General features: G+C 36.3%; 6 protein-coding genes and 1 long non-coding RNA gene across 8 annotated transcripts in view; 4 read left to right on the plus strand and 3 right to left on the minus strand.

Annotated features, from left to right (window-relative positions):
- The first annotated feature begins 1,704 nt into the window (after positions 1-1,704).
- On the plus strand, positions 1,705-2,942 carry LOC117785039 (cysteine dioxygenase type 1). The gene is made up of 3 exons (XM_034622924.1): positions 1,705-1,851; positions 1,966-2,536; positions 2,600-2,942. The coding sequence occupies exons 2-3, from the start codon at positions 1,987-1,989 to the stop codon at positions 2,776-2,778; spliced, it is 729 nt and encodes a 242-aa protein (XP_034478815.1). The 5' UTR covers positions 1,705-1,851; positions 1,966-1,986; the 3' UTR covers positions 2,779-2,942.
- LOC117785040 (protein FAM136A) lies at positions 2,922-3,713 on the minus strand. Its single transcript, XM_034622925.1, has 2 exons — positions 3,418-3,713; positions 2,922-3,366 (listed from the first exon to the last, which is right to left on the minus strand). Exons 1-2 carry the CDS (start codon positions 3,667-3,669, stop codon positions 3,154-3,156), a joined length of 465 nt encoding a protein of 154 aa, XP_034478816.1. The 5' UTR covers positions 3,670-3,713; the 3' UTR covers positions 2,922-3,153.
- A 669-nt stretch (positions 3,714-4,382) lies between these two features.
- On the minus strand, positions 4,383-5,321 carry LOC117783893 (protein FAM136A). The gene is made up of 3 exons (XM_034621459.1): positions 5,138-5,321; positions 4,901-5,065; positions 4,383-4,842 (listed from the first exon to the last, which is right to left on the minus strand). The coding sequence occupies exons 1-3, from the start codon at positions 5,222-5,224 to the stop codon at positions 4,651-4,653; spliced, it is 444 nt and encodes a 147-aa protein (XP_034477350.1). The 5' UTR covers positions 5,225-5,321; the 3' UTR covers positions 4,383-4,650.
- A 551-nt stretch (positions 5,322-5,872) lies between these two features.
- Positions 5,873-6,749, plus strand: LOC117784670 (28S ribosomal protein S28, mitochondrial). Its single transcript, XM_034622472.1, has 3 exons — positions 5,873-6,232; positions 6,293-6,414; positions 6,481-6,749. Exons 1-3 carry the CDS (start codon positions 5,963-5,965, stop codon positions 6,674-6,676), a joined length of 588 nt encoding a protein of 195 aa, XP_034478363.1. The 5' UTR covers positions 5,873-5,962; the 3' UTR covers positions 6,677-6,749.
- LOC117784669 (probable inactive tRNA-specific adenosine deaminase-like protein 3) lies at positions 6,664-8,029 on the minus strand. Its single transcript, XM_034622471.1, has 2 exons — positions 7,276-8,029; positions 6,664-7,217 (listed from the first exon to the last, which is right to left on the minus strand). The coding sequence occupies exons 1-2, from the start codon at positions 7,865-7,867 to the stop codon at positions 6,730-6,732; spliced, it is 1,080 nt and encodes a 359-aa protein (XP_034478362.1). The 5' UTR covers positions 7,868-8,029; the 3' UTR covers positions 6,664-6,729.
- A 31-nt stretch (positions 8,030-8,060) lies between these two features.
- Positions 8,061-8,891, plus strand: LOC117784671. Its single transcript, XR_004617440.1, has 3 exons — positions 8,061-8,294; positions 8,350-8,485; positions 8,539-8,891. It is a non-coding gene; the product is annotated as an uncharacterized LOC117784671 (long non-coding RNA).
- A 663-nt stretch (positions 8,892-9,554) lies between these two features.
- LOC117784668 (myosin-M heavy chain) overlaps positions 9,555-23,123 on the plus strand; it is a 58,574-nt gene continuing 45,005 nt past the window's right edge. For both annotated transcript variants that reach the window (XM_034622469.1, XM_034622470.1), the window contains exon 1: positions 9,555-10,615. In XM_034622469.1, the coding sequence (XP_034478360.1) occupies positions 10,573-10,615 (43 nt within the window). In that variant the 5' untranslated portion in view covers positions 9,555-10,572. The remainder of the gene's footprint in view (positions 10,616-23,123) is intronic.

Raw genomic sequence — 23,123 nt, forward strand, 5'->3', positions numbered from 1 at the left:
ACATTCAAAGCCGACGAAAAAAAACGACTCAGCGTGACAAAAAAAGAGAAGATATATGCAAACAACAACAACAAAGTCAATGTGGTAGGCAACAACAAAGCGACAAGCGACGCGTCGTTTGCTGCCTGCGGGCGGCTTCGCTCGCTGCTGCTGCAAAAAAGCGCTCAAAATGCCATTCGAGTCCAGCAAATGTCACTCCAGTTGCGTTTTGAGTGAAAAATGACGTTTTGCATGGCCAACAGATTCCCATAAATTGGTGAAAGATACCTAAAACGGGCACACAAACAAAGTGAACGCGCGTTCAATTGGTAGAGCAGACATTTGAAGTGGTGCACAGTGCATAAGATCCTGAAACTATTTAAAAATTGATTTTATTAATTTACGCAATCATTTTAAAAAGGGGCAACTTAAAAATGGTAAGTACAAGTTTTTGAATTCTTACTATCATCTTAAGTTGTTAAAGCTCCTATTCTCAAATGTAAAATGGCTTAATTATTTTCTAAACATTTTCTCATAGGTATTGTTGTTGCTTTTAGTCGGCTTTAACTTGATGCGAAAGTTGTGTGCCAAGTTGCCGTCTTTGAATATTGCAAGCGTTTTCAAACTGTTTTTTTTTTTTTTGACAACGCTCTCACTTTGAGCCGAGTTTCGTTAAAATAACAACATCGATTGCCAAGTTATTAGCCCAGGGGCATAATTACCCATATAAAGTGTGCTATTTGCATTTAATCACTATTCGAATTACATTTTCCATTGCACGAATTCCATGTCTCTTTCAGTTTTGAAACCCGTTGAAGTGCTCAAACTGAATTTTAATCGTTACTGAAGAGAACTAAGTGTCTTTTTGAAATGGTTTTTATTGAGTCTCTCAATTTTCTAAACTATTTTAATATTTGAAATAAGCCACATATTTATTTTCCGTAAAGTATGCTATATAATGAGACATTACTTTAAAGCCCTTACCATCTCTGTAATCCTTTTGTTCATACGAAGGGACTGCTAGTAATGTTGATCAAGAATGTATATCTAATTTATGTGGTCTGTCCCTCCTTTTTTTGTCTGTAACATATTTTGTACAATTTTAATATACCCCTTACCAGGGTAAAAAAAACATTAAACTCTAGGAAATCAATTCAATTCACTAAAATTCCCGAAATGGGCCCGTCTTACTACACAAATCCGTAAATATTATTATAATGACGCAAAATATTTATTCTATAAGGTACTTTTTTTGTGTTATTGTTAAACGAGTATATAATCTTATTATATACCTATATGTTTTTATGGTTGAAAATATATGTTTTTTATGTTAAGGCAATCGAAATGTCGCATGCGTCAGCAAACAGATTTGAGAGTTTCAAATCGAGGAACGTTATCAGCATTATAGGAGAATCGCAAATCTTATTTCGGGCGGAACGTAGCTAATCTTTACCTCTGACCATTTTGGGAGACTACGGGTGCCTCTAAGCTGGACCAGATGTTACGCTCCTGGCAACATACGAGTGTTACTCGTGTTCGAGCTCAGAGATCGCTCGTAAATGATAAAGAGGCAAATCTGTTGTTGATAAAGCCGGGGTGAATATTTGTTTTTTTGCAATTTGTACGACTTGGACAGATGTACAGTCTTATTTATGTATGTATATAATAGGTATGTATATAATAGGTATTTATATGAAATATTCAGATTATTGACTGACAGTAGCATTCACAATCAGTCCGTTGAGTTTGGTGGTTTGAGTTCGATCGTTAGCGCTATATTCAAACTAGATTCTGATCAGTTCCTTTATAAAAAATCTATCTCTATCAGCTATTAGTTACATTAACGCGTAATTCATTTAAATCAATTGAAAAGTAAGTTTGCAGCGATTATAATTCTATACATAGATCAGTAAATTTCCATTACATAATAAATAAATTATATTTACTTCCACCTAATAATCGAATTGCGTTTGCCTTTTCTTACAGGTCAACCAAAGCAAGTGCAAAATGTCACTGTCCAAAATCGATACGATCGATACGGAAATCGAACAAGTCGATCAGGAAAAGTTCTTACGACAGGCTACCCAATATTATTGTGCCCTGGAGAAACCCCTAAAGTATGGACCAGTTATAGACACCTTGCCGGATTTAATATCAGCTCTTCATCGTGAATTCGAGACGAACTATGTCAACATAGAAATGGTTAATCATTTGATGTTGTCCTATAAATCAAATCCCAAGGAATGGCGAAAGTATGCCAAATTCGATCGTTATACCTACACAAGGAATCTGGTGGATGCAGGAAATGGAAAGTTCAATCTGTTAATACTCTGCTGGGGTGAAGGTCACAGCTCCTCGGTACATGACCATGCCGATTCCCATTGCTTTATGAAGATGCTCAAGGGAGAATTGCGCGAGAAACGTTATCAGTATCCCAATCGTCCGGCGAATATTGAAAGAGTTCAACAACAGGATCACCACGCCGAGATCGATGATAGGGAACTCGTGGAGATAGGAGAAACGCCCATACCTCTCAATGACGTGGCCTATATAAACGGTTAGAAGTTGATTCAGTGTATTGTCATTCAGTATTTCATGTATTCCAAATTCTTATACACAGATAACTTGGGTCTGCATCGTGTGGAGAATCCCAGTCACGCGGATACATCCGTTTCCCTGCATCTCTATTGTCCGCCTTTTGATTCGTGCACCGTTTTCCAGGATAACTGCAAGAAGACCACGGCCAAGGTGACATTTTGGAGTAAATACGGTGTGAGGACCAAGCTGAATGAACAATAGTTATGCACACAGAAATATTTGTTATATAATGTTTAGGATCTTTGCTATTACTAGATGTTTAGAGCACCAAGAAAATACCGTTTCCTTCTATGTAAATATATATATACTTAAGATTAGCTATACCAAAAAAAACCCCAAATACATAAGGTTAGACAACTGTATTTGAAAAACTAACAAATTTCCGACGGAAACAAGTCTTATCTCGCTTTTGCCGTGACCCTTTAGGTGGCATCTTATCTGTCGCTGGGACGGCTTATGGAATTATGCGATTTACAAGCAACGGAACAATTTTCTCAACAATTCCAGGAATAATAATGTTCAAAAAAAAAAAAAAAACCAAAAAAATAAGAACAACAGAAAATATGGGACTATATGTTAAGCATTCCCGTTGCTTTGATCGCGCAGATGGGATCTATTGGGCACTCCCTGATCGAGTGTCCTCTTGATGGACTTCATCAGGCCGGGCAGCAAGTTGATATGCTTATCCACACAATTTCCAGTACAGACCTCAAACAAATGTTTCGATCGTGACATTTCCTGATCGCTGGGATTGAGCGGCAATTTAGACCGTGCATCGGAATTGCATTCCTACAGATTCCGATTAGTTTGACAGAATCCTTAAGTTTTCACATGACCTACCTTAACACAGATTTGCAAATGATTCTGAAACTGACCCAGCTCATTCTGTAGATAATCCTGTGCGTCCATTAGGGGCGTGGCACACTTCTCAATACAACGTTGTACACTCTCCAACGTGCCACGCTCATCATCGCAACATGTTGCGGCACAACGATGCATCTTCGACTGCATGCGACGCAAGTGAGTCTGATACATATCCTCAATCATATCGCTGATGGCATTTTCCAAACGACGTTTCTGTTGTTCCACCATTGGATTTCGCAAAAATTCAAAAATTTAGAAAATTAAATCAAAATCAAACAGTTTCTTCAGTTGTATTATGTATATTTATGAGGCAAGTCTAATTCCGATTGCTTCCAGTTATGATAATAATAATAAAGCAAACTAGTTCTCATAATTTGATCACCCTAAAAATTTGAAAAAAAAAAACAGGGACTGTAATTATTATAAGTTTTATTATAAAACTCATGAAGTAATCATTATTTTTAATTTTTATTATTTTACTTATGATTTCTTTTGAGCAAAAAAATAAAATTCAGTAACAATCATTATTTTTAAGCAAAAAATAAAACTTATAGAATAATGCATATTTCTTGAGTTTTATATTTCTGATCAAATAAAACTCAAGTTGGTTTTTAGACTTTTTTGTAAGGAATATGTACAAAATGTACATACATATACGTATACATGGATTGTCTTGATTCACCGACTAGGAAGTTATAAAAAGTTTGTCCATAGTCCTTATAAAAAAGTAAAAAAAAACCAGCTTAAGTTTTATTTGATCAAAATATACAGACAAATTTAGGTATATTTCACGATCTTTTAAAGTTACTACAAGTGAATGATTTTTTCAGTTAATAAAAATAAAATAATCATTATTTCTGGTCCCTGAAAAAAAATTAACAGATTTAAGTTTAAGGTATTAACAATTTATTTCATTATGACATTAAAATAAAGATCAACAATTAAAAATGTATGTGAAATAACTACATTTTTAAAATCAGATGGATTAAGATAGTTGGTATTAATTCTGCCATATATTTCAAGAAGTTCAACAACTAATTAAAGTAGGGGGATTATTAAATGCATTTACTTTACTTGATCTTGCCCCGTAAATAGAATGAGAAAAATCAGATTTGAGCTTAAGATATTGCATATTAATTCTGCCGGATCATAAAAAATAACAACTTAGTAAAATTAAGGTACTGGGTTAAGTAAATGCATTTAAATGACTTAGGAGTTTTGCGGTATTGCTTCGGGTCCTTTGGATAAAACCGATTTCATAGTTTTCATCAGGTTGGGAATAAGGCCGACATGTTTATCGACGCATTGTATAGCACACCGTTCAAATTGATCTGTGTACTTGGCAATTTGGTCCTCGTTGGGATTGGCTGGCATTTTAACTTTGACATCATCATTGCATTGCTGTGAATTAAAGCGATATTTAATACAAATAAATATTCAATTCATCATAAATATTTACCATGACGCAACGTTGCAGCCTGCCTTGAAATTCACCCAGTTCATGTTGAACGTAGTTTTGTGCTCGGGTCATGGGAGTCGAGCAGCGATCGACACAACGCTGAACGCTGTCCACACTGGAGGTTCCATCCTGGCAACACTTGGCGGCACACAGATGCATTTCATTCTGCAAAAGAGAACAGCAATTGGGATTAGTTTTATTGTTTAATGTGCCTCCTTTTACCGGCAGCTATGTTACCTGCATTTTGCGTAGGTGAGTTTTGTCCATGTCATCGATGAGCTCGGTAACTGCCGACTCGACACGCTGGCGCTGTGCTTGTATCATTTTTTAAGTTGTAATGGACTAAAGTCAACTGCAATTTGATTTCGTAATATACAAAATATAAAACGCCCGGCGACAGCGTGTTTTGTAATTCGTAATGATAATTAATGTATGTCGATACATTGGTTAATCGATATCATTTGTTCTCATAAGAAAAACAAGGCTGCCATCTGATTTAAATATTTCGTACCTATTAAACTGTACGAATTATGATATTTTTGTACCAATTATTTTTATTTTTCCTATAAGAAATACTAAATGTACCGCAAAAAAATTATTTTGAGCTACAATTTTTGTTATTTTCACGCAAAATGTCAATTTGATTATTGCTTGACCACTTATTTAACTTTGCATCTGAATTTTTTTCAGTTACGAACACTAAATTTTGGACACAGATTTTCGGATTTACATGGCTTAAAAAGATTTGAATTGTGATAACTCTATCAAATCTTAACCGATATCCATGCGAAATATCAATTAAATCATGGTTTGGCCCCTTATTTAATCATGAAATTAAGTTTTGTTAAATTTTTGTATATTAATTTAATGTTTCAAAAGCCATGTAAACTTTTGTACCAGCCAATAAAGAACTAGTAGTCTGGCAGCCCTGCATACAAGTGGTGGACAATTATCGATGTGAGCGATATACAACATATGGTCAATTTATACAATCGATAGCTAGTTGCAATTTAAGAACAAAAGTGTTTTGTCTGATTTTTAGTTAAAGTTTAAATTAAAAACATGTCGCTGCTGCACAAGATATGCAGAGTCACCGTACAGACTAATGCCTACACCTTAAGTCGCAATTTATCAGTTGCGCAGCGCACTCTTAACGCCAACAGCAACGAAACCGCAACTACAAACAATGTGAACGGGGAGCAAACGGAAAACATAACTAAAGGAGGATTTGCTCGTGCTTTTGAGAAGTATACAGCACCAGCAATGCCGGAAGAGCTGCCCGTCGACAATCAAAGCTTTGCCTCGATGTTGCGCCAGTCAAAGTTTGTTGATGTAAGTTGGATTATCAATGATTGTCAAGTTTAAAGTTTATGTAATCTTTAACAATTGCAGTTGGGTGATGCCGAGGGCAAGGTGGTGAGTGGTAAGATATTTCACGTTGTTGGCGATGATCTGTACATAGATTTTGGTTGGAAATTCCACTGTGTGTGCACGCGACCAACACGCAATGGCGGGTAAGCTCGCATTGTCATTTAAGATCAATGGATTGTCTTTAATATATATATTTAAATTGATTATAGCGACTATGTGCGTGGTGCACGCGTTCGTCTGCGTGTCAAGGACCTGGAGCTGTCCACTAAATTCTTGGGTTCCAGCAAAGATATAACCATTTTGGAGGCGGATTGTCATTTGCTTGGCTTAATTTCAACGCCCACACGTCAAGGAACTGCAAAAAACCCAACAATGATAGCGCCAAAGATTGATACATTGCTATGAAATTAAATCTATTTTCTTGTGCATTAAACAAAATGTTTGTTAAGTTAAAATAGTCACGTTGTAAACTGAAAAACCTCGTAGTGGTGATTCAATTCCTTTACTGAATGCAGCTGGAAACTCGTTGTCAATGCCCCATTCTCCGACTGCTCCAAAAAGAAGATTCTTTTAACCCGACTGTGCACCAAGGCCATGGAGCACATGAGGCAAGGCTCGCGGAGTAAATAGATATCGTAGCCAGTACACAAATATGGCCCGTACTTGCTAAGATTATCATTATCGGCTGACGTCACTTGATCATCCGTTGACTGCTCACTGTAGCCACGTCTTGGCAGCTCTGCTCCATATTGCAAATCCTGGCAGTGTTCATGTCGTTGCAAGTAATCATAATATGTCTGAGGCAGGCCTCGCAATGTTCTCCTTGTGTTCTGCTTGTCCTGCACAAAGTCTAGCTGGGACTGCCATGCACCACCCTGCTGACTGCGTGCCACATGATCCACCAGCCACATCACGCAATGTTGATGGGAGCTATCGCTGTTGCTGCCTGCAATTGGAAATTTGTTACTACCTTCCTTCCCAGTTGTTTACTTCATTTAACCCACCTGCAATGGCAACTATGCTAGGCTGGCGAGGATCAACACAGATGGCAACGGGCTGATCCTCATTCAGATCCTTGGACAGGCTACGCAACAGTTGAGCCATTCGTTTGTGGAACAGCCGTTGACTGACTGTGAAATTGCTGCCGTTTTGCAGGGATTCGGCATATTTGTCCGGATGAAATTTGCAGGGCCAGTATTTAATCATTTGATCGTATTGCACACGCAGCTTGGCGCTGCTGGCGGGAACTTCCACCACATTGACATTGCGGCAAAGTGCTTGCAGCACATTGTCCGATATCTGATGCTGCTTAAGATGCAGCTCCAATGTGTCCTTGATGTCTGCTGTTGGACATATTAGCACGTTTCTGTCATGAACACGTTTTAAATGCTGAAAATGCGGCAGCTTCTGGGCCAACTCCTGTATGACGGCCTGCAACTGTTGTTTGGACTCCAGTTGACAGCTGTGCACCTTGATGAGCGTTATATCCTTTTTGTACTCATCCGAAAGCAAGGCTTTTATGCCATAAACATCATCCAATTCTAAATGCGCTGTTTGTTTTGCTCGTTTTGCTGCTGGCGGCATCAGCATGTTCATTTGTTGTTTATTATTAACTTTTTAATCACTACCCCCCACGCAATATTATCGAGCTGAGAGCAACTCTGTCAATTTGCCGAAACATATCGTTATCACTATATGTCGACAGATTGTGGCGGTCGGGCGATAGATAACTGTTTGCATAGAAAGCCCACCGTTAGCTGTCGCATTTGAATATTGAATTGTTTTTGTTTTTTTGGCTTGTTTTGTTAAAATGTGTTATTTGAGTCGCTTTTTGTTTTGCATTCATCTTTATTATGGCTGCCTTATCATTGCCACATCTGGCGTTCTGCTCTCCATTGTGGGTCTGTCACTCGTTTTTCTTAAAGTATTGCCCACAGTTCACGGGGCATTGTTTTTCTTGGCACTAGTATTTGTCTCATTATATTTGCTGACGAAAGTGTTGTTGCTGATTGGTGTTATATATGTAAGTTATATTTACAATTTTAGTTCTTAATTTCACGTAACGCCATTTCTTCTAGAATTCTACGTTATTGGTGCTTTGGTCCTTCATCATTGATCAAGTTACAATTGTTTATCCCATTTGTCTGTTTATATGGCAAATAGCTGTTAGGGATGCCGTTTTGAAAATCGTCATACTCTTTTATTTTATTATAAGTAAGTATATCTTGTTTTATTCATACACAGTGAAAAGAATATTTGTATTACAGAGGAACTATATGATGCCTGGATTGTGCTGTCGTATTGGCATGAGATCAAGACTTCTGACAAACAATTTCGTGTACACATATAAATATGTATGATGTACGTACGTGTATGTAACGTACAAATGTATATGTTTGTATTTACGTGTACGTACGTACAAATGTATATGTTTATATATATACATATGTGATTGGAGCTCATGATATTGTAAGCATAACATAGCGACCAAATTGTCAGTTATTTTGGAAATACATTGGGTTGGAGAAAAAAAGAAACGTTATTTTTTCAGGACCATAGTAAATTTCAACCGTGGACGCAATGTCTGTGGACATTTTCGTTGTATGAAATGAAAACTCTATATGTTATTTGTTTTATATTATTTTATATATTTCTCACCGGACCCAGTGTAAAAATAAGTTCAGTTGTTTTGCTCCTTCGTTTGGCTCTCATTTATTGTATGTGCTTTACGCTTATAACCAAACCATAGGTGGTGTATTTGTGTTTCGCAAACAGACAAAAGGTGGCGTCGAAATACATTTTTCGAAATTTTTTTTGTAAAAATTTAGTCGAGGTGACGAACACCCAAATGACAAACACATAATTTAATCAAATTGATAAAAAGATTTTTTTAATTACATATAAACTTATCGCGTAAATAAATAGTTGTTTATGTGTAATTCAAATTGAGCGCCATGTTTTAGTATCGATAAAAATATTCGATAGCTGACAAAGCCATCAACATGCTCTGTTTAAATGCCGCGCAATAACAGATCACTAAAGCTAACAGATCATTTTAGCGTATAACATAAGCTCCACATTGCGTTAACATTTTAAGAACATTTCGCGTTATACTAATTTAAATTGTTTTTATGATTAAAAAATATAAAAATAAATATAGGATATGCATTAGTAAATATTATAAATGGTACTCATAACTCACTTTACACTAACAGCTGAAAGTCTGTTATTGAAATAGAAAATAATGAAGTTTTGTCGGAGACATTTTCTATGAACTGTGTCGGGATTGCATTCAGTTCGTGCCGAAACGTCGTGTGGGTGAGTCGTCGTCGTTCGTTGTTCGTTTTCGTCGACGTCGTTGCGTCGTTAAACGCGCGTGCGTGCAACGCTTTAGAAGTGTAAATATATTTGTGTACGTTTGTGTGAGAGTGTTTTCCACAATTAGAAGTAACGGTGCGAAGGTGAAACTGGAAAATCAACGAAGCGTTATTCCTCCAAGTGCATTTCCAACTTGCAGCGGAGTAGTTGCAATTTGTATTATTATTTTATATTTACCTGTCGCTTTGTGCTACAAGTGTCTAACAAAAGAGAAAGAGAGAATCAAACAAATTGTAAATACGAATAGTATATTTAATCAAACAAAGTTCACAGCCGGTTTAGTCATACGCAAATTCTAAGAATTACTTTGAGCGTTCTCGTTCTACAAGTGGATGAATAAACGTCACGAGAATCGGCAACTGTGAGAAATATCTAACTATCTTACAGTCTACAAGTGTGTGTGTAGTGTGTGTGTGCTTGCGCGAGTGTATGTGTAGATGTTTGTATCTGTGTGCATACATATATCAGCTGTTACACTGCACTCTCTGACTTGAGTCTAAATTGCGTACTTATTAGGTATTTGCTCTGTGCAAAGGCAGAGATAAGATACTAACAGAGACGGTGCCTATAATTCGCATTCGTTGGCTAAAAACTGAACTTCTTGGCTCGTTGTCGTTGTGGTTTCCTATTTGTGTTTATCTTATCGGTAGACCATTGATTGGGGGCCTTTTTGTGCCTTTTGCCTGAACAATGCCGGGTGAAGTCATTTGCGCAGCGACTAAGCAGCCAAGTCGCCAACTAGATACAATATCTAAGCAGCAATAACTCGAGCTGCCAAGTGCGAAAAAACCAGCCACGCAATATCTGGCTAAATTTGGACACACACAAAATACCAAACAAGGCATTGGCCACATAAATCAACTGCAACAACTGCAGTTGCAACAGCAACAACAGCAACAGGAGCAACAGAAGCAACTGAAAAGATGGACATAGAATCCGATTCAGACACCTGGGAGGACTTTTTTGGTAAGTGATTTGAGTTCGTTGAACCTGCCACCAATCAAAATCACAATGCAGTTCATCATGATCATTATCATAATAATCATAATGACGATGACTCAGCTCAGCAGGACTGCACTGAGAACATAGAGATGGTTGCGTGTCACGATAAATCTTTATATTACAGTTTCCCTTGTGAAAAGTCAAATAAGAGATAAATAGTAATGGTATTCCTGAAGCTGATGGCAAATCTGAATCTGTTTCAGAAGTACCCCTAGTGATGTGAGAATATATTAAGAAAAACAATAGCCTTGTTGAAAGATCCTAAATATCTGAATTATCTAGCAGAACGTTCTTGTTACAGAATATTAACGAAAAATCTGTTAAACTCGTTAAAAAAACGTTTAAATTTATGTTATCTATAAAAACTCTATTACAATTGAAGAATATTAATTACTACCATTATTTATGATAGATGCATAAAAACTTTTTGAATTTATGAGAATAAAGTCATTTTCGTTATAGTTGTTACTATATCTTGTGTACTTAAAGTCAATGTCCCTAAATTCACAGTTAATTTAAGGCTCAATTAAAAATATTTCAATTTATAGTCAAGTGATGTTGCAAAATTTTGACCTTTTGCAAGTTTGCTTATATTTTCAAGTCTTCGATCGTGACACGACAATGACCCAGTCATCGTGACACGCAGCCATCGCTTGTGTTGCATGTGGCAAGGTTCTGGGGAGGTAGGCGTACACATTTTCGCATGTTTTACCATTCGGTTTGTCTGTCTCTTCTGTCTGCCCAAATATGGCTAAAACACTCACACACACACTCACATACAGATGGACAGACAGAGCCTGGCTTTGTTTTTGTGCCACAGTCAATTGCCAGAGTTTTTTTTTTGGCGTCTGGCGTCGTCACTATAACTGTACACTTGGAAGAGTGAAGTGCGTTTTGCTGTAACGGGTTCCAGTTCCATGATTTTTCGCTTTGCATTTTGCGTTTTTCTCGATTCGTGAGCCGTATTTTTTTTTGCGCTTGTAATGAAATTTAATGATAATACATAATTTTTTTTTTTTTTGTTGTGAATTTTGACCCAAATTACGATTGTGCCACAGAGCAATTGGTGTTGCCTTTGCATGGAATTTGGCATTTATGTTAATGATCTGCGTATCAAATTATGACCCAGTTGCAGGTTCCATTTTTGGCGCGTGCTCTCTTTGTTTTTTTTTTCTCAAGTAGCTTGTAATCAAAACAGCCGTAGGGCCGAGGGCGGGGTCCTCCCTCTCTTTCTCAATCACAATAATTCAATTGGACATTAGTCACAACACTTTATATAATTTATTATGATTGTCGTTTGCTTTTGTTGACTTTCTTTATGTGCAAGTAGGCCGCGCTTAGATAACAGCAGGCAGTTTCAACGTAATTAAAGGTCACTGTTAGTTAACATGACTGTGTGTGGTTTAACATTGTGCTATAATTGGCACTGTTAATGAGTAACATTATTTTAATTCGATGAGTGGACACAATTGTGTTATGTGTATGTATATATATTTAACATTTTTATAATTTCTATAAATGTTAACTGCATTGGGTGGCTTATCAAACACGTTTGCTCAGACACTTGTCAGCCTTCCACTTAACAGATAGTGGAATACATGTGTATATATGTATTTGTATGTATATTTACATTCGATTGTATCTATATACTTATTGAAGGCAGTAAATTGATATCGTTGGAAGGCGCTTAGTCAACATTTGACCGCTTGCGCTATCAAATGTCACTGTGCCTGTGCGCTGTGTGCTGTGTCTTGTTTACCTCCTCAATAACTAAACTGAAAGTCAAATAGAAAATTTGTCTGTTTTTCCATCTGTTGACACAAGTGCCGTTGACAGTGTTGCGCATGCGCAGCCCATGGGCAGGTCAACTCAAAGTCAGAGTCCAATAGCGAAGCCGGCTTGAGACTTTTCCTCGCATTTCATAACCAAACACAACCAAACAACACAAACACACACACACACACACACACACTTACAGTGGACACAGAGTTACTACCATAGATACAGTGCTGTCAAACCGCAAACACCACGGGAGTCTTGAGTCTCTGAGTTCATTTGATATTGTTGCTCTGTTTGATTGTGATCTGGTAAAAAAAAAGAAGAAACCAACCTTTTAGGTCTGTCGACTGTCTTCTTCTGTGGCCTGTGCCCTTTTATATTTCCAGCTTGTTCTCTCTGTTTTCATGTGACATTTATTTGGAATTTCTTATTTATATTATACACGGAGGAAATATAATAACTAATAGATATTGATGGTCGTCGCACATGCACACATATGTTTATTTATGCCCGATAAGATTTCTCTTTTGTTTTGATAACGCCGACAAGGCCAGAAATGGCCGATAAGTCACGCAAAGCAACACTTGAAATAAATTCTTGATTCATACATATTTGTACAAAGAAGTCTTCTATGTGTATATTTAATTTGTGTAGGCCCTTGATCAAAAGGTCAGTTTTCGCTTCACCCATTTCCGCTGCCCAATTGTGGAGCAATGAGTTAATTAAGTCAATTTATATAAGTTCAAGAAAATTGACGCATAATCAGACAGACGAGTTCATTGGCCATGTCAAGTTATGATTGTTAATTCCCTTACAGATACTCATGCATAAATATTTATTTATTACCTCATCCAAAGCTTCCTTCTAATTGCACTAAAGCTTCCCATCTATGCATGTGTGTGTATGTGATCTTCTACCTACTTAAGGTGCTCAGAGTCAGACTCAAGTCGTTACGTTTCGTGTCGTGCCGTGTCGTGAGTTACGTGTGTGGGCCGTGAGTCGGCGTTTGTCTGCTTCTCTTTTGTGTGTTGTTGTGTTGATATTTGACGACTGTCGCTCTCCCTCTCTCACTCTTTCTCACTTATTCTCTAATTGTGCAGAACTGTCGCTTTGCATTTCTCTCAGTGTACGCACTTCTCAGACGCTTTTGTTGTGGGCGTTGCAGAAGGTCGTAAAACTAGCAAGCGATCATTGTGCACGCACATCCCAAAAGGTTTTTCTCAATGAAACCCACAACAGACAGCTCAACGCATACCCTGGTAATATAAATCAGAGGGAATGGGGTCTATTGATATACAAATTTATAGTTGTCATACTACTTACAACTAACAAAAAACTCTTAGGAGCATTTTTTCTATGTCTAGTCAAGGTCTTATACAATTAACTTAAAGATATTTTGACATGAAATGTAAAAAAATAAATGTAAAAATAAAAAATATAAAACCGCTTTAAAAAATAATTAAATGAACTCTTTAGTTCAGCTTTTACAAGAGTCCTTCGATAAAGACAACAGCACACGTTAAATTTGTTTACAGTTTTTAGAGCTTTGGGCAAGTTGAATACTAGAAAATTCTTATTTACAAGTATTCTAATTTCTTTCTAATTTGCGAATATATTTATTTTTATTTCACTTAGAACTCTAAAAGTTTAAAGTTCACAAATATTCAAATTCCTTTTATCTGAAATTCTAACTTGCGAATATTCTAATTTCATAATCTATAATTTTGTAAGGCTCCAATTTTATATTTAAATTTCCTTTTCTACTTTTTTGTTGCTTTTTATAGGATATGTCAAAGATTATCAATTTTGCCTTAAGCACTGCATTTTCTACCTCATGCAGTCGTGAGTTGTGGGACTTTGACTTTAATGAACGCTTTGCAGCATCCCGCGATCCTCTCTTCTTCCTCTCTTCTCTCTATATTCCTTGCCTTTAGCCTTTATCCCGTCGTTGCACACAATTCTATTTGGCAGCAAATTTATAACTTCCTTGGCAAATGCCATTTGGTTAGACAGTTTACGCCTACCCCCAAAAGTGTTGCGGGGGCGTGTTGCTGTGGCACTTAAGCTCAGCTTAGAACGCGCTGAGTGACAGTTTTTGGCAACGGGCGGGGAGTCAAGAAGGGAGTCAAGAAGTGTGCGGTTTGGCAACTCTCTGTCTGTCTAAAGAATATATTTTTGCGATATGAATTACGTTTCTGTTGATTTACAAGCAACGAGAAAAAAATACAAAAAATACGCCATGAGTCACAGGGCAACACTCAAAAGCCAGATACTGTATCTGAGTGTAAGATTTTGACAGAGTCTGGAATTGAGTTTGAGTTCGACAGCATTACAGCTGGTCTGGCAATGGCTTATTGTGTTGTTGCTTTTGTTATCAGCAGCGTTAGTGTTGTTGTTGTTGTTGTGGGGCTTTGAATTTCAGTTTCTAGTGAAAGTTATTTTTCATGCGATCGCCGGTTGTCATTTGTGGCATCTCTCTCTCTTTCTCTCGAGTCGTTGGTGTCTCCAAACTGCTGCCTTTCCATTTCACTGAGCCACTGGACTGGAAAGCCGTCGTCACTGAGCCGAGTGGAGGCATTGAAGATACTTATTGGAGGCAGTGCCCAGTGCGCACGCATGCCACCGTTAAGTGCCACCACAATGCCAATGCCTTTTCATTTCTCGTACTCGTATCATCATTGAGCTCATCGAGAGTTATACAGAATCTTTCACGCTTCAGTTATGCGCCGTCTCTTTCGATGCTTTTGCTTTTGCTTCTCTTTTCTTTTCTTTTCTTTGCTTTGCCTGACATACTTTCGCTTTCATTTGAAACTCTGCTGCACTCGATCGTGACATAATGCACTATTGAAACCATTTAAATTAATGTTAAACGATTATTTATCGGCTTGAGATTGTGCCTCCGTTTCTGTCTCTCTCGCTCTCGCTCTCGTTCTCTCTTTGTCCGTGTCTCATACAATGGGTGGTCGTTGTTCTGCCCCGCGAGTGAAACTTAAGCTCTAGTTTTTTTTTTTTTTAATTTTGATTAATTACACAAAGTTCAAATTTTGAAAGCGTTTGGGCTTGTTTCTTGTTTTTGGGGTCAGCGTTTTTGTATTTTCTAGCCCAGCGTGAGATGTGGGCTGATGCCCTCATTTTAAAGTGTTTGAATTGGGCGTTAAAAGTGCAAATTTTAAACTTTCAGCAAAGCGCATCAAATCAATAAAATTGCCACACAACAAACTAATTGTGGCAACAAGCAACAGACAGTCAACAACAACAACAATAACAGAAAAAATAATAAAACAAATCAACATAAACAATATAAAAACTGCGCAACATTGAAGGTCAAGTTGAGTTTTGTCTGTTTCCACCTTTTGCAGGTGTGCTTTCCATCTTGCTTAACCATTTAAAACATAATTGAGTTTATCTCTCGCACATGATCCGAACAGGGTGTGTAGTTGTGTGCGTGTGTTTGTTGCTCATCATCATAATAGTTCATGAGCAAATTCAGCTGGTTCCACTGTCGATACGTTGAATGTGTCATTCTGAATCAATGTAAAAGAATGTTAATATTTAAATTTTAAATAAAACATAAATGCTATATAAATATTGTTAGTAGAATGCCCATCATTGTAAATATCATAGTTCAGTAATGAATTGAGCTATTTTTTAATTTTGAAGGCTTAACAAAAACCCTTGAATGTTGAAAGTGTCTTTTGTAAGAATGTTCAAAGAATTTTTATACAAATATCTAAATATCTAATAACAGGATAATATGCTAAAACTATCTTAACATTGCTAAAATTCCGGAGTAGCTACTAGTTTCAAACCGATAAATTGGTTTGTGTTTGCCAAAATTACTCACTAATTATATATAAATCTTAATAATTTGTATTTCATAAATTCTTTATCTCACATTTTTCTAAGTTTTTTTTTTTAACTTTCTTAAAATCGACAATTTTTTTAAAATTAATTGTCTTTCAGCCAAAAAAAAAAGTATGGAGAAAAATGAAGCTCATGTCAATTATAAAATTCCTTTGCTAAATATAAAGGAATACTTTAAACAAATCTAGTTAAGTCGAGATTATGCAGCTCTGTTTTAGCTCTTTGTTAAGATTGCTCAGAGCATCTATCACTTATTCTTTATTAATCTCAAGTAATTTCCGCATTGGTAAATATGGTTTTAATATTATTATATTTAAAAATTATTCATTTGTTTGATTGATTCATTGTTTTACAGTTTAAAAAAGTTCTTTCAATATGTTTAAATAAGTTTGTATTCACGTATGTGCATACGAGTATGTAATTACTTACCTCAAGTGTTCACATTGTTTAATGAAATGCCCCGAACAACCTTCAAATGTCAGCGACTTTTTTCTTCCATTATTTTGTGCTTGGCTTACATACCACACACTTACACACACAAACAAACTTGCACACAAACATGTGATGTACGTATATGTAAGTGCATAAATTAAAAACAACAACTACAACAACAATAAAAATAAAAGCAAAGTGGAGTAGCTTGAAATTCCATTATAAATTATAAATGCAATGGCAACGGCTTCTTACAATTTTGTTGACTTTTCTTGTTTTATAACTCAAGTTTGACAGTCGCCTGTCCAATAAATCTATTTTGTAAAGAGACATATACTACATACATTTGTATACATATGTCTGTATGTATAAACCCACAAATCAAATAATAATAATAGCCGAAATGTGCAAACACAGCTGTTTGCGTTTTAAGTCTTAAAAAAAAAAACTCAAAAAAAAAAAGAATAAATAAACGAAACACAACAACAAAAAAAAGATGTTACGCATTCAACATTTTGTTATAATTGAAATATTTATATATTGTTTTTTAAAATGAATGCAAAATTAACCATAAATAAATAAATGATAAAATCAAACGAAAGACACAGACTGACAGATCTTGTTCAACAGGTTTTTCTCTTTTTGCACACAAAAGTTCAACAAATTGAGCACAGAAATCTGAGAAATCTAAAGAAAACGTGAGCTACGTTAAGCGTAAACAATGAAAGAGAGAAACAAAAGAATCTCAACTCTGACAAATTTCAGTTTTATGTAATGGTTTGAAATGTTGATAATAACTGCATACGATAAAGTTAATATTGATTAACAAATAAATAAAAAATGTTCTTAAAAAATTTTTTTAAAATAATAATGTTGATCATTTTTTATTTTTAACTATCCTGATCCTTTTTTGAAATTAATTTTAAGATGTATATAGAAAAATTGAAAAGATTTTCAGCCAATAAAAATCAAATGCCATTTTTAATAGAAGAATTTACAGTATCGTAGTATTTTTTTCAAACAAAGATAGATCATTAACTTCCCGTGGTGTTGATGAAAACAACTGTCAACAGGTCTGCCAAGATGTTGACAATAATTTTCAACTTATTTTTGGAATTAATTATAACATGTAGATGTAAAAATACAGAATTTGGGGAAGTAAAAATAATACGAGTATGACACTTAATAGAAGAATTTATAGTTTCGCAGTCCATTAAAGATCTTTTTTAAATGACTATGACTATAGATCTTTTATACCGATCGTTGCCTTCTAACTTCCCGTAGCAATGATGGAAACAAGTCCCGACAGATCTGCCAAGACGCTTACCTGTTACGACGACATTTTCGCGGCAACTCTTGAAGCCCCCGCGGATTTGTGCACTTGTGGATCGTCATTGAGGCATGAAGCTTGAGGCAGGCGTCTTGGTGTTTATATGGCTTTCACGCCCATCACTCACGCCCACGAGTGACACTTGGGGCCACTTGAGGCACCGAGTGTAAATTTGCATAATTTTTAAATTAAAAAACTGTGTTTATGTAATGACATTTCTAACGGTTTGCTGATGACTTCATAGGAAGTGCACTCGCACTCGCAATCGCAATCGCACTCGGCGAAGGCCCAAGCTTGGACCACTTGATGCCACTGGGCATAAACTAGGCTCAAATTTGCATAGCTGACCATGGCTTGAACAAGATGCGGTAATCGGCCAAGTGTCGCTGTCGCTGTCCGTCGTCGTTGCCATCCTGGCCAGGCGTTTGTTAGATTTATGCCAAATGTTGTAGTTGGTAGAGCAAACGGCTCTTAAACTGGTCATAAGCTGCGAACCATGCGAAATATCCGTCAAGTGTGCATCCATGTTCACTTTATAGCTTGTACGTACTCGTAAGTATGTATGTGGGCAATCTGCGTGATCAGCACACGACGCTAATGTACAGATCATGAGCACTGATTGCGTTTAGTGTATGAAAATTGGAAAAACTGGAAACTTGTTGTCGCCGCCGCTTGCCGCGTTTTCCTCGCGGTTCTCGCTGTTGGTCGGCGACTTGTTCTTCAATTGAATGCCAGCCGCCATGGTACCGATCATCATTATGATTATCAACATGATCATGAGACGTTTGTTGCCTTGCCATGTTGCCTGCTTATTAATTTCCAACACAAGCTGTGCGGCATATCAACTCCAAATTACAAAGAGTCGCTTGTTCGGCGACTGTGACTGACTAACTGACTGACTGTCTGACTGTCTGACTCGGGTGCCTGGGTCAGTGACGCCCCTGAGACCAAAGAGATCTATGCACGCTTCATACTTTATATATTCCATCGCTCTAATTAATTAGAACGACTTCAATGCGCCAATGGATTGAGCAAAGGCCTCTGACCTGCACCAAGTTTTATTGTTTGCTTTTACAATTAACACAAACCATTGGAAGCCCTTAGTGGACCCTTATTAAAAAATGGCAACCACCGTGACACTGCCACATGAAAATTCAATGCTCTAAAAAGTATTGAAAAATACATACACTTGGTCAAGTAATTGTTCTGACAAAATAAAAAAAATGTACATTTATTCATACCCATTACTTAAAAAGTAAAAAGGTATATTGTGTTCGTTGAAATATATGTAACAAGGAGAAGGAGAAATCTCTGACCCTATAAAGTATATATATACTATAAGAAATAGAGCAACCAAATTTGGCACACAGATTCCAATGGCGTTAAAGCAGGTCTAGTCTATTTTAAATTTGCCACGCCCCATGCCGACCCCGCAAATCGCGAAAATCACCGCACCCACAGTTTTTAATATTATACGGATCGGATTATACAAGATCGGACAAGTAGAATAGCTAACCAAAGTTATTAAGAATGAAAGCGATACAAGCATCCAAAAGTATGCAGTTGTTTTTATTAGATAAGTAATTTAAAATAAGTAACGGGTATTCTATGGTCGGGATCTCGACTATAGCGTATCCGACTTGTTTTACTTATAAAAGTTATTTACTTTTGTCTTTTTAATACGTTCTAGGAAATATAAGCTACTAAAAAAAATGAGAAAAGAAATAAAAAACCAATAATAGCTTTTTTCCATAACAAAATAAAATATGTGAATTTATTTCTTTGTCAAAACAATTACTTGTCATACTGTACATACATACTTATTTATCTATTTAGCAGGGTCAGCTTGTCAACCTTCACCTTCAGCTGCTGACGCTATGTAATTTCAATAAGTTTTTCTGTTTTTTTTGTAATTTTAACAACATTATTTCAAGTGGTTCAACGTTGCGTATGATTTAATGGCCTAAGCCATGGTCTAAGGTTACAGAGCCAACCCAAAACCGGGGGCAAGTGGTAAGCTGATTATTGTCGTAATTTGAGCAACATTCCAAGTTCACAGCTGGTTGATAATTTGCAACGATATGAGCGCAAATTGTCTGTGTGAGAAAAAAGTGAAAGAGCCACAGGCTACACTTACAGAAATCTCGAGCTTTTCCTCAATTTACGCCCCATTTTCCACAGTGCAATAGCAATACACGAAGTGGTCGTGATAACACGTAGGCAACTGAAAGCCGCGCATGCGTGGTCGAAACAACTCGCCAGCTTCAGCTCCCATCACGTTTGGATATGGTTTTGGCCAGATAAGCTGAGCTCTGAGCAACACCCACTCGACTGGGTAGAAAATTCGCTTTTAAGCTGGCGTCTTTGCTTCTTGCCTCGTTGCACAGACACACTCAAAAAAAAAAAAAAAATATAGACAGCGTTTTATTTGGTGGCACTGCCAGTTTTATGACCTCCCCAGAAAGACAACGCCTCTTAAGTCAGGTGCCTCTACAAAAGCTCAGATTTCGGTTGTCTTGCCACTATGTTTTTTCTTCTTTTATATTTTCTTTAATAGTCCGTTGTGGCATGTTGGCTGTTTTAATGGCCAGCATATAAATCTGCTTGGTTGTTGAGTGTACCTCTCATGTGTGTGTGTGTGTGTGTGTGTGTGCGGTGTGTGTGTGCGGTGTGTGGCTTAACCTATTTGAAGACTTTGTTGGCCAAGAGGCCTTTGTGTGGCTGTCTAAGTGTGTGGCTAGCTAGTCATTATACATACCCGACTCTACACACTCTAGAAGTTAGAGTATTATAGTTTTGTAATATGCTTGGCAGCATGAATATAATTTATTATTCGAAAACACTCAAAGAGCATACGAGTTTCCACTACTTTGATGTTCAATGAATTCATTTTTCTGGCTTTGGATTTAATGAATTGTTACAACCAAAATATGTTAAGATAAATCAGATATCTGTATAATTCTATAGAGCTTCACACTTTTGGGTTTCCGAAAACTAGAGCCCTTGAATGGGGACAGAACAAACAATAGATATCGATGATTTATGTGCGATCTTCGGAATGTCAGGCTATTAAAATTTAATGTTGAAGTTAAGATAAAGCTCTTGACTGCGGAATCTTTTAATAAAATAAATAATAGCTTTTGGAATAATGCAGTTGAGTTTTACAAACAATACAGGCTTTACATCAACAATAAAGTCATTAAAATCATTTCCTAGTTCAGTTAGTTTCTCAATGTTCTTGATTTAGGGCTACGTTTGAGTACTTAAACATACTTAATATTCAACTGGCGCCTCACGGCAATTAAATCAATTATTTAGCACTTGAGCAATGGAAAAACACATGAATAATATGCAATACTCGTAGTCGAAGAATGAGCTTAAATCAAACTAAACAACAATAATGATGGGCCATTAAAATGTAATGAAAACACACACGTAATATTTTCCCAAAATAAATGCGAAACCTATAATTGTTTTATTTTCGTTTTGTTTATTTATTTTTGCGCAAATATTCAAATTGTTGGCTGCTGTTGAAAGTAAATAAATGTGGTTAACACAACAAATTAAAACACATAAAGGCGGCAAAATTAACACACTGCTCACACACAAAACATAAAAACTAGAAATGACTTTGGAGATCACACAACTTTTACTCCAGATTTTATCAGAGAATCGGGTAATGGGAGTCGCTAACGAGTTGTCCATGCCAAGTGAATGACTGACTGAATGGGTGAATGAGTGAGTGAGTGTGTGAGTGACCCAGAGTCACTGTTAAACACCTACGTCCTACTATTTGTAATTAGCGCTGCTAATTGAAAAACTCACGCGTCATCGAGGCAACTTCCAGTCACAGTCCAAAGGCAAAGCACTTCAAATGCTGGAAAATAACAATAACAATAAGTCAAGACCTTAATTAAGTCAAAGCAAACAGTTTTCTGACTAATCGAGGGCGTTGCATGCAACCAAACCGAAGTTTTTTCTCTTCCGCCTTCGTCTTCGTCATCCCTGGCATCCCTGGCGTATGCGTAACGTGCACGATTTTTGCGTATGCATGTCGCATGTGCTTTCATTTCATCAATGTCGTGCAGTTGTCATTACGACGGCCAGACACAAATTGTTATTGTTATTCTGCTGCCGACTCTTATACAAAACTCTTCCAAAAACAACAAACCAAAAAAAAAGTGGGAAAAATAAATAAAAATGTTTATTACATAAACCAATTAGTTGGCGCAAGGCATTTGCATTCAAATGCATAATTTATGAATGCGTTTTCGTTGTACAGCCCAAATATAATCAAAACACACACTCACACTCAAAGTGTGGCCAAAGTTATTAAAGTAAGAAGGAAGAAACGAAAAAAAGATGGAAAATGCTGGCGCAAATGAAGCAATTAAATTCAGAAACCTAAAAAATAATTTTATGGAATTTACAATAACAATAAAAGCTTAAGAAATGTGTATGAAATTATGTTAATTTACACTTTGAATACGGAAAGGCATCAAAAATTAATAACTGCTTGTAATTTTAATTGATAGTTAAACGTTTCATTGATATGCAAAGATTGAAGAGCTTCTTCTATCGGAAGAATTATGTTCAGTCAGATGAAACAGATAAAAAACAATGACTGGAACTGTATGTATTTCTTTTCGGCATTTAGTTTAGCTTTTTACAGAGTAGAGTAGCTTTTATTTTATTGAGTAGGTTAGATTGTGTGATATGGAAATTTGATTAATCATTCCCTCTAATATTTGAAAAGAAAAGTAGCACTAAAATAATTAGAGGCAACACTACCAAATGAAAAAGATGCAAATGCGAATTCTTTGTTTTGAACAAACTATTAAATTAAAAATTATTTATTTTTATATTTTCAGTTAATAGGCTTGTTCTAAATTGTTAAATTTATGATCTATACTTAAAACTAAGTGTTTTTAATGACAACAAGAGTAATATGAATGATTGTAGGATAGTTATTTTTACGATAAATTGACAATCAATTCTTTCAATTAAATAAGAAATTCAGATATGTTTTATGAAGTAGGATTATTAAAGTCTACTATTGCGCTAATT

Source organism: Drosophila innubila (assembly GCF_004354385.1).
Source record: "Drosophila innubila isolate TH190305 chromosome 2R unlocalized genomic scaffold, UK_Dinn_1.0 1_C_2R, whole genome shotgun sequence".
Lineage (NCBI taxonomy): Eukaryota > Metazoa > Arthropoda > Insecta > Diptera > Drosophilidae > Drosophila > Drosophila innubila.